We start from the raw sequence: 19,152 nt of genomic DNA on the forward strand, positions 1-19,152 counted from the left end.
CACGGGCCCAGCCACTCTGCGGCATGTGGGATCTTCCCAGACCGGGGCACGAACCCATGTCCCCTGCATCGGCAGGTGGACTCTCAACCACTGCGCCACCAGGGAAGCCCGATCCATGTCCTTTTGAATTGCATAGTTTCTAATGTGAAACCTTTAGAGCAGTTTTAGGTTTTTAACAGTTTTAGATTCCATTGATGAACCGATATTGACACATTATTATTATTATTAACTAAAGTCCACAGTTTATATTAGAAATCACTCTTTGTGAGATCTGGGTTTTGACAAATGCATAATATCATGTATCCACCATTACAGTATCATATAGAACAATGTTTCATGGCCCTAAAAATCCTTTGTGCTCCAACTATTCCTCCTTTTCTTCCCCAAATCTCTATTGAATCATTGGAATTTCTTTTAAAAACTTTATATAGAGACTGTAACTTTTAACATTATCTCCAAGGTAATACCTTTCTGAGGTCTCGATACAACGTCTCAATGTCAGGGTTTTCTACTCTGGTTGTGGGAAACACAATTATTTCAAGCTTGGTGTAAGGCCCAGGAATGGCTCAGAGTACTGATTTCTGGTACTCTCTCCCAGAAAGCAGTGTAGAGTCCTCTAGTGCAAGCATAAATCAATTCTTAGGCAAAGACTTGAGGAATACCCTCTGCAGATCTCTGAACAATCTCTATGTCTAGTTCTCTCTTTTCTGCTGCTTAATGAGTTTTCCATCTTCTAACCTTACTCTTTCAGCTCAGCAAGACCTGCACATCAACAGTACTACTGATGGCCACAGGTAAGAAAAGTACTCAAGCAGTGAGGCCTGCTGGAAATAAACAGAAGTAACAGTTCATTGTGGAAAAGAATTTGAGGCATTTTGTAATATAGAAAACAAGAATTTCTTCATGTTTAACCCAAGGTAAATAAGCAGCATTATCTTACAAAGGCCCATATTTTCTGCCTCTTGAAATTCGTCAAATAAAACCAGAATTAATAAAAATACATTAACTTAAAATAGTAACTATTTGAATTTTCTGAAAATTGCATTGGACTCAAAAAGTGAATTAGATTTTTTCCCATTTTTGTGTGATATTTTGCAGATGACTTATGGAAGTTCCATTTATTCTTATAAAACTCCTAAGGAATCGTTTGGTAAGTTATGTTTAGTAAACTCCAAAAAAAATGTCTGACTCCCAAAGAGGAGTTTTTGTATTTGAAGAACTTGAGTTCATGAATGGAGTTACCATGGATTCACTTATTTCCCTAGTTTCCTCATAGGAGAATAGATTCAAGACAACAAAGAGACAGTTCTATTGATGAGGGTGTAAGATAATAATTTACTTACCCTCCATAATGGTCAAAGGATCTTCCACTTTGGGGCGCAGGATATTAGGGCCAAAGACAGTAGCCAAGTTCTGCACACTCATTTTGTTAATTCCTGAATAGGACTGTACTTCATCCAAGAACCTGTTGGGTGCAAGAGTATGAACAAAACACAATGGGATCAAACTTGTTAGTGGAAGAAAATGGGTTATCAGGAAATTTATGAAGTGGAGTACATTCAAAGATGATTATGGACACAAAATTCGTTAGGAATTCAAACATCTCTCTGTCAAATGTGCAGAATGTATATTGCAAATTATTAAGGATCAAACTCATAAGGGATCATATCAAATATCTGCTCTGGCCTGGCTTGGCTTGGTTTCCCTGTCAGTCACAGGAACAAGAGTGTTTGGATAATGCTAATGTGGACTTGAGATTCAAGAATATGAATTTCTTTCCAATCCCTAAATAAAATATTAAATTTATATATATATTTAATTCAAGAACTATAAATAAGATTGTCTGGTACAATCTCTTATTTCAGAGAGGAGGAATCAACTCTCTTTGTGGAGTAATTTGTGAGCTTCGAATTTATAGTCTATTAAAAAATGAGATCAAACATGGTTTAAAATAAAACCTCAGTTCTACTGGTATGGAAAATTGCAAGCACAAATTGTTTTAACTTGTTAGGTGCTAACGAATTAGAGGCATGAAATAGCCCTTTCCCCAAATGATTTTTTTTTAAAACATCTTTATTGGAGTATAATTGCTTTACAATGGTGTGTTAGTTTCTGCTTTATAACAAAGTGAATCAGTTACACATATACATATGTTCCCATATCTCTTCCCTGTTGCATCTCCCTCCCTCCAACCCTCCCTATCCAACCCCTCTAGGTGGTCACATAGCACTGAGCTGATCTCCCTGTGCTATGCGGCTGCTTCCCACTATCTCCAAATGATTTTAATAGCAGAGATTGTTTTTGTAATTTTTCAGCTTTTCTTCATTTCCCATCCCCTCTTTGTTTCTACAAGAACTTCTATTAATTCATGGCTTACTGTAAGGCCAACTGGCCCGAGGCAGGGGAACACAATCAGATTCACAGGTTGCATCAGACCGAAACTCTCCGGACCACCCAGTTCCAGAAACTGACCTGGAGACTTTCCGGACCACCCAGTTCCAGGAACTGACCTGGGGACTTTGCACCCGGCCCAGCCTTCCTGCCTTTCGAGGAGCGGGACTAACGGTCCCCCAGGATACCGGAAAAGACCACCAAATAAGGAATACCCTGCGCCCTCCCAGATTCACCACACCCCTTTCCCTTCTTCCCCTATAAAATCTTGCCCAACCCTCGCCCGGGTGCAACTTCTCTGGCCCCTTTCTCTCCGACCAGTGAACCTCGCCCCGGGAGCGCTCCCTAATAAAGCTCACTTGAAGCTTTCCTCTGTTTCGCGGTGCCGTTTGTTAAGATCCGACCTTACACTTACTAATTGTACTAATGAGACAAAGAAGTGATGAAAAAAGTTTTAACCTATTTTATGTGTTATTTAAAATAATATATTTTATTATGTGTCAGTCGTGCTAACTTATTAAACTCTCAGAGCATCTCTGTAAGGTAAATACCATTATCTCCATTTTACAGGTTAGACACATGAGGCACCAGAGAGGTAAGAATCTTCTCCAAGAACACAGAGTTTGCAGAGTTGAGATCTGAATCCAGGTGATCTGACGCTAGATTCTGAACTCTTGATTACTATACCATGAGTTTTTAAAAAGGTGCTGTTTGGGAATCCCCTGGTGGTCCAGTGTTAGGACTCCAGGCTTTCACTGCCGTTAAGATCCCACAAGCGTGGCCAAAAATAAAAATTAAAAAGTGCCTATTTCCACATGTTCACTACTGTTATACAGCCTAATTATAGCAAAACTGAAGGGTAAAAAGTCAAACTACTATTTCTTATTTGAAATAGCTGAAATTAAAAGTCTGCTTTAAATGTGTTAAGAGAAGTTAAGGTTTTCTATTGTGGAGATAAAGACTTGCAATACTGTTCTCCAAAAAGCCTTTTTCCCTTTTACTTAAGAGACTGTCATCCTTTTCTTAGCCACTACAATAGCTTGAATTAGTTCAAAAACTTGGGATGGAACCCTTCTATGTTAATAAGTCTATCTTATCTGTGAAACTATTTCTTGCTTTTTCAAATTCTGAAACCTAAGGTCTTGTTTGTTTCCTGAATGCTAACCATCACCAGAAAAAGTATGGCAGGAGGTTCTGGAATTCCTACTCAATTACAGTTGACAATGAACTCCACAGTGTCGGGCATGAGTCTTAAACTCCATAGTTCCCAGTCAGCTGTACATTTATCTAATCATGACGCAAAAAACACATGTAAATGATGCACTGTACTGAATTAAAAATTTTAATTTTATTTAAAAATGGACTGGGAAGCTATCGTTTAAAATACTTTACAATGACCTGTAGTGCCAATCATTAATCTCTTTATTTAAATTTAATATGTTTCATGTAAATCAACTATACTCCAATAAAATTAAAAAAAATAAATTTAATATGTTTCAATAGTACATACTTGATTTCTTAAATAGGGGCACAGACATGGTACATAGCATCCCTGACATTAAACATGGTCATTGAGAGAGAGCTTTATGAAGCACAATTATTATTCTAGCAGAATTGAGTTACGATGTTTTTTTAATGAGTCTTGAGAGAAATGGAAAAAATTAATATTAGCATTCACTATATGTATAAATGTATAGGTATATAAAATTTTAAAATATACTTTAATTTTTAAAACAGCTGTGTGAAATATGTGTTTTCACTACCTTTTTACCTATTAGGATCTTTAGTCTCAAAGAGGATAAGAAAATTGCATAAAGACACGTAAGTAGTCAGTGGTAGAATCTGGACTCCTGGGCAGATCTTTCTCATGCCAGGATACATGCTCCTTCTGTTAAACAATGGTACATGGTACAATTATAAACAACCTGGATGGAAGTTCAAAGCAACATATCTTTAATATGTAGAGGCCAGAGAGACTTCAGAAACAGCAAATTACTAAATCAAACAATTTTAGTGCTCAGAGAAACTTTTGAAAACACCTTGTCAAGGGTTTCCCTGGTGGCTCAGTGGTTAAGAATCCCCCTGCCAATGCAGGGGACACGGGTTCAAGCCCTGGTCTGGGAAGATCCCACATGCCGCGGAGCAACTAAGCCCATGTGCCACAACTACTGAAGTCCGTGCACCCTAGATCCCGTGCTCCGCAACAAGAGAAGCCACCTTGATGAGAAGCCCACGCACCGCAATGAAGAGTAGCTCCCACTAGCCGCAGCTAGAGAAAGCCCACGGGCAGCAACGAAGACCCAACGCAGCCAAAAATAAATAATAAATAAATAAATTTATTTAAAAAAAAATCACCTTGTCAAACCTCAGTTTTATAGAGGCCAACACTGGAGGTCAGAGCAGTTAAGTGATTTTTATTCACTGTCAAAAGTAAATTAGTGTCAGGCTAAATACAGTCTTCTTAAATTTAGTTTTGTCTTTTTTTTTAAATTATTTTTGGCTGTGCTGGGTCCTCGTTTCTGTGCGAGGGCTTTCTCTAGTTGTGGCAAGCGGGGGCCACTCTTCATCGCGGTGCACGGGCCTCTCACTATGGCGGCCTTGTTGCGGAGCACAGGCTCCAGACTCACAGGCTCAGTAGTTGTGGCTCACGGGCCCAGTTGCTCCGCGGCATGTGGGATCCTCCCAGACCAGGGCTCGAACCCGCATCCCCTGCATTAGCAGGAGGATTCTCAACCACTGCGCCACCAGGGAAGGCCTAGTTTTGTCTTTAGGACAATTCTTACCTGCAAATATACTTGAGAAGGTTGTAATTGACCACTGGCAAGCTCTTCACCTGCTTTGCTAATCCTTTAACACCCTGAATATAAAGAAGAGAATAAATGTTATCTAAGTGTTGGCCTTGGAATTAAAGCACATGGAAAATGGGCATACAGCCTTTTTTTTTTTTTTTTTAGTTAGTTTCACATATTACCAGTGAAGGATACTGTCTTGAAAACTTGCCACTATCACAGAAAACATTTCAGAAATATTTTCAAAAGATGTAAAAGAATTTCAAATATCTCTGTAAGCACTATTTGTGGAGAAACATGTTTAAGTGAAGCCCTTTTAACATTTTTAACATTTGTTCACAATTGACTGAAAAGGGAAGTTTGCCTTATTTGTAATAAGGTTGTTTGGGGGAAGGAGTAGCTTTAATATAGTGAGAGTCCTTCCGATTTTTAGCATTTGGGTGCAAAGTGGCAAGCAGTGCTGATTTCATTTATTCATCTGTACTTTTCTTTTTGATCAGAGAGAGGATTAAAAATGGGACCTGCGTTGTGTGTGTAAAATCTAAATATGTGTGATGTCAATACTTAGAATAGTGGAAAACAATCCAAGCATGGGACAAAGGAAACTTTACAGATTAAAGACTAAGAACACTGACAAAAAACCCAAACAATAGCTTTTTAAGAAATAAATGCATGGACTTACAGCTTCCTCTTCCTTGCTGAGCAGTTTGGCACAAGACAAAAAATCCTCATACTTGGCATAAGGAATAACCGGTTCTGGAAGTTCTCGGAGATACAGTTTAAGAAGTGATGCCACTGTGTGTACATCTGTGTTGCTGTGGAGGTAGAAGTGTAAAGAGTTTCTACGGAGTGAACTTCATACCGTTTGGTTAGTTTTTTCATCAAGTATACATCTAAGAGTCAGACTTCTAAATGAGTTGACAATTGAATTAGTTGATCCAGCTTTCAAGAAGCACATGCTTGGGTAACACCTATTAGACGCTACCACAGGTGGAAAAGAGAGGGATCCAGAGAGACACTTGGAATCCTCAGTGTGGTTTGAAAATATTCAAAAATGCAAGCATTTTTCTTTTGTGTGTATTTGATGTTAAGCAAAAGTGTTATTTTTCTAAAACGAGAATATATATACCAGATTTATAATAAAATATAATACAATGCACCAAAAAACACCGAATCTACATATGTGTCTATATGTATTCAATGTCAAACTTAATTACTTATAGATCCTAATTTCATTTCTTATTCTTTAGAAGATATTGGTGATTGGTTATAGACACCTGAAGTTTAGTATGTTTTAACTGTTTAAGAAAAACTCACTTTGAAGATGATTGATCTCAGAATGATTTCTTGTCTGATATTCTAAGATAGTTGGTGACCCTTACAGTCTTCTAGAAAGAGAAGGGAAGTGCTACAAAAATAAACACTGAAAACTTAACGTGTCCTTTGTGTAAAATTTATTTTTATTCTCTGCTGAATACCAGAGTGATAGGATAATTTACTGAAATATTAATTTATATTTTGTTCTCTGTATCTCTCTGTTAATCCATGAAGATGGCTGACAGTAGAGGCAGGAGGAGGTGGTTGGTTTGGGTTTGTTTTGTTTTGCTTTGCTTTGTTTTGGGGGTGAGGAACAAGAGCGTGGGAAGGAGAGTGGTGGTCAGGGAGTGAAAGGTCAATTGATTCCCAAGAAGTGGGAAGAGTGGTGGTGAGCAAGGTCAGGGATTCTGTAAGTGGTGGGAACAAACACTCCAATCCCAGACTCTGCTGCAGGAAGTGACAAGTCGCTGAGGGGTATTCCTTCAGAAGCTGGGATAGAGGCACCAGAATTTCCTGCCTCAGTGACAATTCTCTTGCCCCAAGGGTGACATAAAAGCAGAGTTGACTTCACAAATCTACATGGGCTGGGACAATGGGCATCTCAGTTCTCAATTTTGGACTCTTAGGTTGATTTCCTCAACTATCTCCTGCATAACCTCTCTGTAACAGGCATTATAGAAAACACAGTGGCTAGGACCCTAAAGCGTTATAAAAAGGAATATTCTAGCCTGCTCATAATTTATAATCTAGTGGGAGTAGGAGATAGAAAGTAAGATAATAACACAAGTATATAATTACAAATGTGGTGAGTAGTAATAAGGAAACGTTTGGGGTGCCATCTAATAACAAGAAAGGACTAATTCAGGGGTTGGAGGGCTTCTCTGAAGAAATGATGCTCAGGGTAAGATCTGAGGGGGTGTAAGAATGAACTAAATGAGAGTGAAGAATAAAAGAAGTCATTCCGATTAAAGCAAGGCACGTAAACAGCGCCCAAAGTGGGATGGAGTGTCCTGTCCTTGAGGAGCTGACAAAAGGCTAAGGGAAAAAGAGCTCAGAGAATGAGGTCTGAGCAGAGGGGAGCATCCTCATGGACCATAGGACTTCATCTACCTTGGAATCAGGGCAAGGGCTGAGGTTTTCCATTTTAACATCAGAGTCAGTCAGAGCTGGTATATTGTCAACCTTTTTTCGGATGCTAAAATGATGGAGGTGATCTGATAGGGCCTGTCTTTAATCAATTTTATTCTTTTCATAATTACAGAAATGAATTTTTTCTCTTAAATTTCTGAACCGATAGACAACATAGAGGCCATCTTAAAGGCTAGGAAAGAACACAAAAATCATGTCTCTGGGACATCTTGAAAACTATTCAAGCTCATTAATTTCTAACAATACTTTCCTAAATTTTTTTTAAAAAAGATATATAAAATAGTCTCAATGGTAAAGCAAAAAAAAGACCCTAGTTTTTTTATTTTCTGGTAAATTGCTATATTTCGTGCAATCCAAAACCCTTCTGTGTTTCTCTTGGTATGTCGTGAAGCACCTGACCCTTGAAGGCACAGTCATCAGCAGTAGCAAAACCACAACCTGGGGCAGGATATGCAATGCAATCAAATATTACAATAAATGATTTCCATCTTTTTATTCCACTCTATCCAATCCCCTCTAATCAAACCCAATCCATGACTGGGTCGTTGGGTTGTGTTGCCTTCAAATTCAATGACCATTTTGTTAAAGTTATAGAAAGACACAGAAAGGAATACAAAAATAAAATAAGTATAATTTCAATATATGGTGTATGTTATGTATAATTTGTATGACTATATAAATAGAATATACAAAAATATTTATGAATTAAATGCAATAAATTAATGAAACAATAATGATAAACAAGAAATATTTATTTAGCAAGAAATCTGGTTTAGTGTCTCAACAATGGACTATTCATTATATTGCCTGTCCCCAAGCACAGTGTTTTTAACGTAACTTGCCTGATACTGTATTATTTTGCTTCTAATGAAGTTGAGCTGTAGTACTGAGGACATTTGAGCACTAGATGGCATGATTGCAAAGTTAAACTAATTGAGATGGTGTGAAAATTGTGAAGGATGAAAGGCTGCAGAATCATTTTTCATCCACCGCAATTTTCTGAGCACCAAAGCTGCAGTAATGCTCCAAGAATAGATATATTTGCGCTATGAATCAAGGTAAGAGATGTGGACTATGATGATTATTTTCTTCCTTCTCTAAAGTGATACATTGCATTAGTTTCTAGCATTGTAAGTATATACCCATACACTGTTGGTTATATAAAAATGGTAAGGAAAAAATAACTGAATACATTTTCTTTTTTATTTCAATTAACAAAGGTTATTACATTTTTGGCTTAAAGTATACAACTTAAAATTTTTTGACTGTTTCTGAGGGGCTTTACTAAACTTAGGTTATTTTGTAGAAATAGAGACTTTTCCATTTTCCTAGTGTTCTCATTTTTGGCTTTGTCCTTTCCCACCAAACGGAAGAAATCAATCATTTCCGGGAAGACTTGAACATGTTTGCCAGTTCCGGTTCACCTCAAGAGGCTCACAGTCTGTCCGCCCCAATTGCCAGCATGCTACTCACTGAAAGGGGAAATCTGATGTTTCTCTGAAAAATCTCTTTGTATCTCCATTCTACAAAATAGCAACATTCTGCATCTACCTCTACAGACTTGTATCTCTTACTGAAAACCCACTACTTTGCCTGATTAATATTTGCTTTAGTATGTACAGCCAATTAAGTAGATATCAATGTGACGTGTTAATTGCCCACAGTACCTAGTGGGATGTGCTGTCTTTGCCTCAGAGAAATACATCATGTTCTTCAGCAAAGTGAAGTGAAGTGACTATATTGTAGCAAAAGTTGATGTACAATGGAGAATTAAAATCCCTAAACTGGTTTATAATAATAATAATGACAACAACAATAGCAGCAGCACACATCTACACACATCTCTCCCTGTCTCAAGCCCTCACAGCTGTCCAGTGAGTAGGTCCTGTTATTAACTCCGTTTAGGTACACGAACAGGAAACTGCACTGACAGAACATGCCTTGGGGCTAATTGCTGAGATATGAGAGGTTTTAAAGTCACACTCGTTTGGTAGAAATTCAAAACTACTTGCTAATATAAATTCATTATCCAGACCTCAGGTCTCCTTCACCCACCTGGTGGTAGAATCTGTTTTCAGAAATAAAGATAAATAATCATGCACATCCTATCCAATGATAGCAAAGAGGCAGAGACAGGCCCAGGAATCCTGAGTAAAAGAGCTATCAGACCAGAAGATATTCTGTAGCATATATCCCTTAATTGATCAACATATGGGGTTTGTTTTCACCTTAAATTTGTACTTGGACTTTACTTCTGGATCCTGTAGTTCTTTTTAATCAAACATGAATTCCATGAGACTTTCTATAATTGACTTAGTTTTATATTCTTGAGGGTCTTCCTTTGGTCATTCTGGGATTGTTCTATCATTCACTCACCAAATAGTTGCTGAACACCTACAGTATGTACCACCTCACACCACATGATAGGTGAGACAGAGATGAACAACATAGATCTTTTTTGTCCCCCTTGGGCTTGTATCTCTAACCCATCACCATCAACACGTTTCCATCCCATGCCTCATTTGTTTGACTCCTTAAACATTTTCTGTATTTTTTATCTGCGAAGTCCCTGCCAGGTGTGTGATCTTAAGAAACTTTTTATACTTCCCAGAAATTGCTTGCCTATTTATAATCTATGTACAATATTGGCCCCTTACTAATCCTAACAGGGATAAAGGAGTCTGACAACAATCTGTCTTGCTCATCCTCTAACCCCACCCCTGCCTTCCCTGATAAACAGACTCACACACAGAGATAAGTAGAATGCCACAGTAATTCCAAGTACAATACTACACAGACAAAAACCTTAGAACTTTTAAGCCTCAAAATTAGAAATGGGAATTTTTCACTCTGGATACTCTGCACAGGACACAACATAATCCATTGATTGAAGTGAATAGAATGAATTTCCAGGCACCCCACAGGGAGTTATTAAAGATATTGTGAAGTTCTTTGCAACACACACAATGAGATAACCTAAAATTTGCTTGGAACTAAGAAAAAATAATGTCATATCTATCAAACTCTGGGAAGAACATATATGAGACTGAAAACATTCAGCAGCATTACCAAGATGAAGCCTGCCACCAAACTGTCTTAAACAACATGGAGTTCTGTGCACCAAATTCACCAAGACATAGAAAAGCAAATCCAAAGGCAGTAGGCAGTTCCAAACTAAACTAAACATTTACAAGAAAAGTCTGGTTCTGTTGTAACTCATTTTTTATATATCTGTCAAAAATGGTATACTTTTTGGCAGTAAAATTTGAATCTGGTTAAACTGTCATGGCTCACTGTAGTTATGTAAGTGTCACTGCTGAATTATATACAACACAAAAGGGCAGTTTTATCTGTCTGGACTACACTGAATTAGTGCTTGTCTCAAAGAAGCCTCCTGGTTTAAAAGCAATGATGGCAGAGAACAGCAAGACAACCCTTACTATGGAATGAACTGTTGTCTCCTCCAAATTCATATGTTGAAGGCTCAGCCTCTGATGTGATGTGATGGTATTTGGAGATGAAACCTCTGGGAGGTAATTAGGGTTAGATGAAGTCATCAGGGTGGGGCTCTGGTTTGACGGGATTAGTGCCCTTATAATAAAAGACACCAGTAAGCTTGCTCCCTACCGCCTTGCTCCCATGCACATGCAGGAGGAAAGGCCATGTGAGCACAGGGTAAGAAGGCAGCCATCTAGAAGTCAAGAAGAGAGTCTTTACTAGAACCCAACCATGCTGGCACCCTGGTGTCAGGCTTTCAGCATCCAGAGCTGTGAGAAAAATAAATTTCTGTTGTTTAAGCCACCCAGTCTGTGGTGTTTTGTTATAGCAGATGCACCAAATCTGCATCTCATGAGCTTACCTATAAAACCATGCCAGAGTACTAGGTAATGAGATGTCATCAGAAAGATAGAAACATGCTTTCAGATAATGTAGATTTATGGAAATATTGTCAGATTGACCAGCGTGACATAGAAGAAAGTGATTCTCAACCTTGGTTGCACACAGGAGTCACCTGGAAAGTTTTTCAAAATACTGATGATTGGGTCATGTATATTCTGATATAATTGGTCTGGGTGAAGCCTGGACATTGAGATTTTTTAAAGCTCCTCAGTTTTCGTATGTTGCCAAGGTTAAGGGATATTAATATAGAACATGTATTTGAGGTTGAAAACTTCCAAATAAGGAAGCAGTTCTAATGTGTAATGGTCACAAGTTTAAATCTGGCTACTCTATCATCCGTTGGCGCTGACTAGTTACATACTTATCTCTCCAGTGTTCATGATGGAAGAGGTGGGAGGAATGCTGGTGGGGAGATGTTGTTCATGCTTAAACCAAACTGTTACATTGACATTTTCTTTCCTACTTCTAGGATGACTTATATGTATGTAATTACTTATGTGTATATAGACTCCCCCTTTAAAACGCTAGCTAATCACATAAAAAGAGTATTTGACAGTTTTATATACAATGCAACATACCATACACACACACATACCCTTATATGCATATAAGATACTCAAAGTAACAAATAAAATGCCCTGTTGTGTAGCTGAAGGAAGAGATTCCTGTGAGCAGTCTGAGTTTCGTGATTCTACATCATAGATCCCTCAAATAGAAAGTAACTACAGCCCCAAACTGAAAAAAAAAAATTCATGGATATTCATCCATTTGCTACTTCTGACAAATATTTCCCCTGGGTAAGTCTCTCATTTCATTGTTTTCTTGTCACCTCACTCACCTTCTCCTAGTCAGCTCCCAAGCTTTTCTTCCTCTGCTGGCTTCTAAGTATTATTCTCATTGACTCTGTGTACATACCCTGGCTAAATCCCTAAGTTCGATGATCACTTTTCTACAATGACTACAAAGTATACATCTCCAAACCAGACCTTTCCACTGAATTCTTAGACGTTCCATACACACTCTGAACTCCATATAAACAAAGCTGGACAACAACAAAAACCTTGCAATAAAATTATTCCTCCTTTACCATTTTCTCAACCATGAATGGCATCACCATTCACAGAAACAAACAAGAAACCTAGAAGTCAACCTAAATTTTTCCTTTTCTGAGATTCTAAATCTAACAGTGACAAGTGATTCTCAGACTAAGCTGCACATTGGAATCACCTGGAAAGTTTGCAAAATACCAATGACTGGATCCTATATATTCTCATGTCATACCTCATGAATCTGTTCCCTCCTCAGCAGTCTCATTGACACTGCTCAAATTCAAGTTATCACTCATCTCCATTAACATAACAGCATATTCCTTGGTCTTTCCGCTACAAGCCTGTCTTCCCATCCTAGACCCCTGAACATACACATCCAGGTGGTAATCACTTGTACCAAACAAATATAAATGACAAGTAAAATGCCTTGTATAGCTTTTGAATACTACATATGAATACAAAGGGCAACTGTTTAAGCATATACAGATAAATATACATTACAAAGAAACATATATACTTATAGTATAGATTAGCCATTAGAGGTGACATCATTTAGTTAGTTTGGATTAGTGTTTGAGAGCATATTTATAAATAGCCACACTCTAATATCTCTAAGTAAATTAAAAATTTAGGGCTTCCCTGGTGGCACAGTGGTTGAGAATCTGCCTGCTAATGCAGGGGACACGGGTTCGAGCCCTGGTCTGGGAAGATCCCACATGCCGCGGAGCAAGTAGGCCCTTGAGCCACAACTACTGAGCCCGTGCATCTGGAGCTTGTGCTGTGTAACAAGAGAGGCCGCGACAGTGAGGGGCCTGCGCACTGCGATGAAGAGTGGCCCCCCACTTGCCATAACTAGAGAAAGCCCTCGCACAGAAATGAAGACCCAACATAGCCAAAAATAATTAATTAATTTAAAAAAATTTAGACTGAAGAATAAAAATAAAATCTGACGTTTTCCATCATAGAACCAAGGTGAGTTCATCAGAGTGGAAAGGCTAGTGCAATTGAGGCATTTAAAAGGCTTGATGTAGAACATTCAGACAAGTTTCCTTGCAGTAACATTACATCAGTATAACTATTTTAACAGGCTACCTTGTACATACATAGCATTCAATTCCAACGACAACAACACAAAAAACCTAACTAAAACCTTAAGATGCAAATAGTAGATAAGTTCTGGAGATCTAACACACAGCATAGTGAATACAGTCAACAATACTGTATTATAAATGTCAAATTTGCTAAGAGACTAGATCTTAATTGTTCTCACTACAGAAAAGAAATTATAATTATGTGACCTGATAGAGGTGCTAGGCAACATGCCAATCATATTGCAACATATAAACATATTGAACCAACACACTGTACACCTTAAACTTACACAGTGTTATATGTCGATTATATCTCAAAAAATTAAATTAATTAATTACAGAAATATGTTGTCAGTTACAAAATTAATGAACATGACTATTAAAATGAGTTCACAATGGCCCTGGTGACTTGAGATCCAAGGTTCAATGTTATATCCAAATTCAACTTAGAAGTAACATTCAAACACACATGTTGCATTCTTCTACTATAAATGACATTAATACTGTCCAAGCTCTTAAGACCTATGTTACAAAAAAAATTTTTTCACATAGAAAATAAATCTGAGGTCAAGGAGCCACAAAGATTTTCTTATTAAACTAAGAACATATTCATATCAATAATGTATATAACTGCTTAGAATATGTATTGATCTAAGGAATTACTTGAAAGTCACGAATGATAAAGAGATTAGAGATAGCCTGTTTGCAAACTGGAGAGATTCTATTATAAGTGTGCTTGTATCCACATACTATATATACATATATACACATACTACACACACACACACACACACACACACACACACACACACAGGTACTACATACATATATATATATATATATATATATATATATATATATTTTATTCTTTGTAGAATTTTTGTAAACATATCCAGTTGGTTTCATGGTATGAAGAAAATGAATCAAGGCTCTCCTTGATTGACTGTGCATGTTGGACTTTGTTCTCTCTCAGTGCCAGTAAAACTTTATTGAATTTATTCATAATTGTCTCAGGAGAAAACTCAAGCCTTTGAGATTCCAGAGAGTATCTATAGCTGTTAATGGAAGAAGTAGTTAATTTGCTCACGATTTTTAAAAACATAGTCATTCCTAATCTAGGTTGGGAGTCACGATGGAATAATATCCATTGCATTAACACTTTCTCTGGCTGTTCTGTGAAACATAATTTCCTAAATTCACGAAGTATAAAATATATGCCAGGAATTGCATAAATGATTTAAAAAATTAGAAGATTGTTGTCAATTCAGATGACTTATTTTCAGGTGGATATAAAGAAACTACTCATAGTAAGAGACACAAGAAAACTCATTTACAGAAAATTTTAAGTTACAATGAACAAATAGCACTTACTATTCATTGCATTATGTGACTATAGTTTGAGAGAGGTGGATTAGGACACTTCTTGCCCACCTCACATTTCCTCCAGAAATGGCTCAGAAATAAAGACAACTGGAAGGAATAATATACATTCTGTAAGTATACTGTGATTATGTAATTATCTAATGAGATGTAAATGATGATCTTCCACATTTCTTGCTTAAATGGGATATGCTGTCTTTCCTAACATTTGACTCCTGATGTACAGATGCAAAGGATTCTTTCACAGAGAAACCTCTGTGGCTCTACTAGTTTTCATGTCTTTACATTGGTAATTGTATGTACCAGAGACTTTATCACATAACCCTTGCTTGTTTCAATTGTACCCTGGACTTAAAACGTTATGGGTTGTAATTTCAGTTTCATATGATCTTCAAAATCTTGGCAAACAATGAAATTGGCTTAGCTAAAATAGAGAAGTTACAGCTGTATTGAGTTACTTTACAATTTTATGTTGTCTGCCTACATATTTTTCCCTTTACTAAACTCTGCAAATGGATTTTCAGGAGAAACAAAGGAAATGTCATCATCATAATACATTCAACAATTAATTTTCTTTCCTGAGAGATTTCAGATTATGCAACCAAGAATGTCCCAGAGAATCATTATTGATGTTCTGATGTTGATGGGGTATATTTATGGAAAAAATATATTTTTAAGTTTCCCCAACAGCATTTAAAATCCATGTATATAATTTAATATTTCCATTTTTAAATAAAAATAAAACAGAGCTAAATATCACCGGTAATTTTTCTAGTTAATGAAACCTAAATAGCAAAGTTTCCTTAATCTAACGTTTTTTTCTTATTAATGTATCTTTAAGGCTGACTCTTTTGCATGTTGCTCATTTCCTTTCGTAACCATCACAAGACTGGAAAATTTTGATTTATCTGATTCTAGGATAAACAATAAAGGATGCAAACATTCTTTTCCAGAATACTTATTTTCTTCTAATAAAGTCAATAAGGTAGGAAACAAAACCTTTGTGCCTTATAAAGCAGCAGTCCCTAACTTTTTTGGCACCAGGGATCGGTTTTGCGGAAGACAGTTTTTCCACGGACGGGGGCGGGGGCGGGGGAATGGTTCAAGCGGTAATGCGAGGCGATAGGGAGCAACGGGGGTGGGGGGGGGGGCAGCAGATGAAGCTTCGCTCTGCCGCTGCTCACCTCCTGCTGTGCGGACCGGTTCCTAACAGGCTGCGGACCCGTACAGGTCCACGGCCCCGGAGCTGGGGACCCCTGTTATAAAGGAGATGAATAAAGAAATGCTTAATTTTACACTGTTGAATCTGTAACTCATGGTGCTAGAGGGAACTTAAAAGGGTTTTCTGGCATATCCAGATGAATCTACAAAATCAACACCCAAACTGTTCAAGTCCACGCAGAACACGTTCCTCCTCTGAACACTTCAACAGTCTTTTATTACAACACAAAAGCATTCTCCATATAAGAGCTAAAATGATACCATTCCAGTTTATTAATTTGTGTGTATATATACGTATTGGGGGAAAGACTAAAAAACTTTAAAAGGATCCAATTATGTATTTATTGTGAATCTCCTACTAATAAATGCTGTCATGCTCTTTGTTGGAAAGGATACTTTGCTACCACGTATACAGATATATATTATATTAGTGCTGTTATCCACTAGGACTATATTTAAGAGAGGTCAGTATAAGCGGGAAGAAGAGAGACAAACAAATTGTATTGAGCAGAAGTTAGGGGGGGTGTTTTTATTTTTCGTTGTTGTTTTGTTATAAATCAAAAGCTACTTCACTTTGGAAGTATAATGCATCCATATTCATGGAGTATTTCTGGAATACAAAACAAGTAAAGGTACTGGTTTTAATTTAGATTTGTGGCTTGTATGAAATTGTGTTCCCATTCATAAGATTATGACTCCACATTAACATCGGCAGGCATTTTGCTTGAGTTGACAAAAATGATATTTTAACAGAATTTTAGAAGTTGTTTTGAAACATGACATTTTTCAAATTTCCTGAATTCTAATCTATGAAAATAAGAGCATGAGTTGTCTACTTATTGAGATATCAGAAATATTTGCACTCTTTTACCCAACAAATATATTCAAAATATACTCCTTGTATCCATTTATTTAAGAAAGATATATTGAATGCCTACATTGTGTCAGACACTGTTCTAGATGCTAGGGATAAAAAAGGTGATCAAGAGTCAAAATTCTCTACTTTCTTTGAGTTCATATTGTAGTCATACATGTAGAATTTTACTTTATACATACAGAGTTTTAAATGAATATCCACAGTGAGATCCTCATGAGTATGCATATGCATACTCTCATGATATCACAGATGTTTATCTCAATTCCCAGAACACTATTTTGATTCTTTAGCAATTTTTCAACCATTTCCTTATAATAAATTATCAAGATAACCAGAAAAATCAAACATTTAAAAACCATATGCCTTCTAAAGTGTATACATGAATGGCTCATAAGCACATAAAAAGATACACAACATCAGTAGTCATTAAGGAAATGCAAACTCAAACAACAATGAGATACCATTTCACATTCACCAGAGTGGCTAGGATAAAAAATTGGAACACTCATACATTGTTGGTAGAAATATAAAATGTTTCAGCCACTTTGGGAAACAGTTTGGCAATTCCCCAAATGTTAAACATAGACCTAGCAATTCTACTTCTAGGTATACACCCAAGAGAAATGAAAACATGTCCACAGAAAAACTTGTACATGCAGGGCTTCCCTGGTGGCGCAGTGGTTGAGAGTCCGCCTGCCGATGCAGGGGACATGGGTTCGTGCCCCGGTCTGGGAAGATCCCACAAGCCGCGGAGCGGCTGTGCCCGTGAGCCATGGCCGCTGAGTCTGCGCGTCTGGAGACTGTTGCTCCGCAATGGGAGAGGCCACAACAGTGAGAGGCCCGCGTACCGCAAAAAAAAAAAAAAAAAAAAAACAAAAAACAAACTTGTACATGCATGTTCACAGCAGCATTCTTCATAAAAGCCAAAAAACAGAAACTACTTAAATATCAACCAACTGATGAATGAATAAACAAACTGTAGTATATCTACAATATAAAATTCTATTAACTGGGGCTTCCCTGGTGGCACAGTGGTTGAGAATCTGCCTGCTAATGCAGGGGACAGGGGTTCGAGCCCTGGTCTGGGAAGATACCACATGCCAAGGAGCAACTAGGCCCGTGAGCCACAACTATGAGCCTGTGAGTCTGGAGCCTGTGCTCCGCAACAAGAGAGGCCACGGTAGTGAGAGGCCGGCGCACCATGATGAAGAGTGGCCCTGCTCACCGCAACTAGAGAAAGCCCTCGCACAGAAACGAAGACCCAACACTGCCAAAAATAAATAAATAAAATTAAAAAAAATTATATTCATCAATGCAAAGGAACAAACTATTGATACATACTATAACATGGACAAACCTCAAAAGCATTATGCTAAGAGAAAAAAGCTGGATGCAAGAGACCATGTATTGAATAATTCTATTTATATAAAATGTCCAGAAAAGGGAAAATCTATAGAGACAGAAAGTAAGTACATTAGTGGTTGCCTGGGGAGGAAGGGCTGCTGGAAATAACAGTAAATGGTATAAAAGACATTTGGGTGATGAAAATGTGCTAAAACCAATATATGGTAATGGTTGCATAACTAAGTAAATTTGTTAAAAATCATTGAATTGTATCCTTGAAATTGGCGAATTGCATGATATGTAAAATATGACTCAATAAATTTATTTTAGAAAATATATACCTTTAAGGGATGTACTTTCACCAAACTCATGCAAGAATATTTACAATCTGACTTACAAGACACACAAAAACACACTTTCAGAACATAAAACATTATAGGTATCTGATTTCTTTCAGTAGGAATTGTTTTGGAGATTTCAAAACAGAAATGAAGATATTCTGGATTAAAAACACTTAAGAGTTTATGGTTAAGCACTAGTTTCTGTATTTATGGGTTCAGGGTATTACTTTTCCTTGTCATACAAAATGTTAAAACCATCATCACCAACATCATGATACTTACAATGACAATAAATGTGCTAAG

General features: G+C 37.3%; 1 protein-coding gene across 6 annotated transcripts in view; it reads right to left on the reverse strand.

Moving 5' to 3' along the window:
* Positions 1–19,152, reverse strand: part of ARHGAP24 (Rho GTPase activating protein 24) — a 767,082-nt gene that overhangs the window by 18,992 nt on the left and 728,938 nt on the right. For all 6 annotated transcript variants that reach the window (XM_060012218.1, XM_060012216.1, XM_060012219.1 and 3 more), the window contains 3 exons: positions 5,863–5,995; positions 5,175–5,248; positions 1,344–1,465 (listed from right to left, as the gene is read on the reverse strand). In XM_060012218.1, the coding sequence (XP_059868201.1) occupies positions 1,344–1,465; positions 5,175–5,248; positions 5,863–5,995 (329 nt within the window). The remainder of the gene's footprint in view (positions 1–1,343; positions 1,466–5,174; positions 5,249–5,862; positions 5,996–19,152) is intronic.

Source organism: Delphinus delphis, chromosome 5 (genome assembly GCF_949987515.2).
Source record: "Delphinus delphis chromosome 5, mDelDel1.2, whole genome shotgun sequence".
NCBI lineage: Eukaryota > Metazoa > Chordata > Mammalia > Artiodactyla > Delphinidae > Delphinus > Delphinus delphis.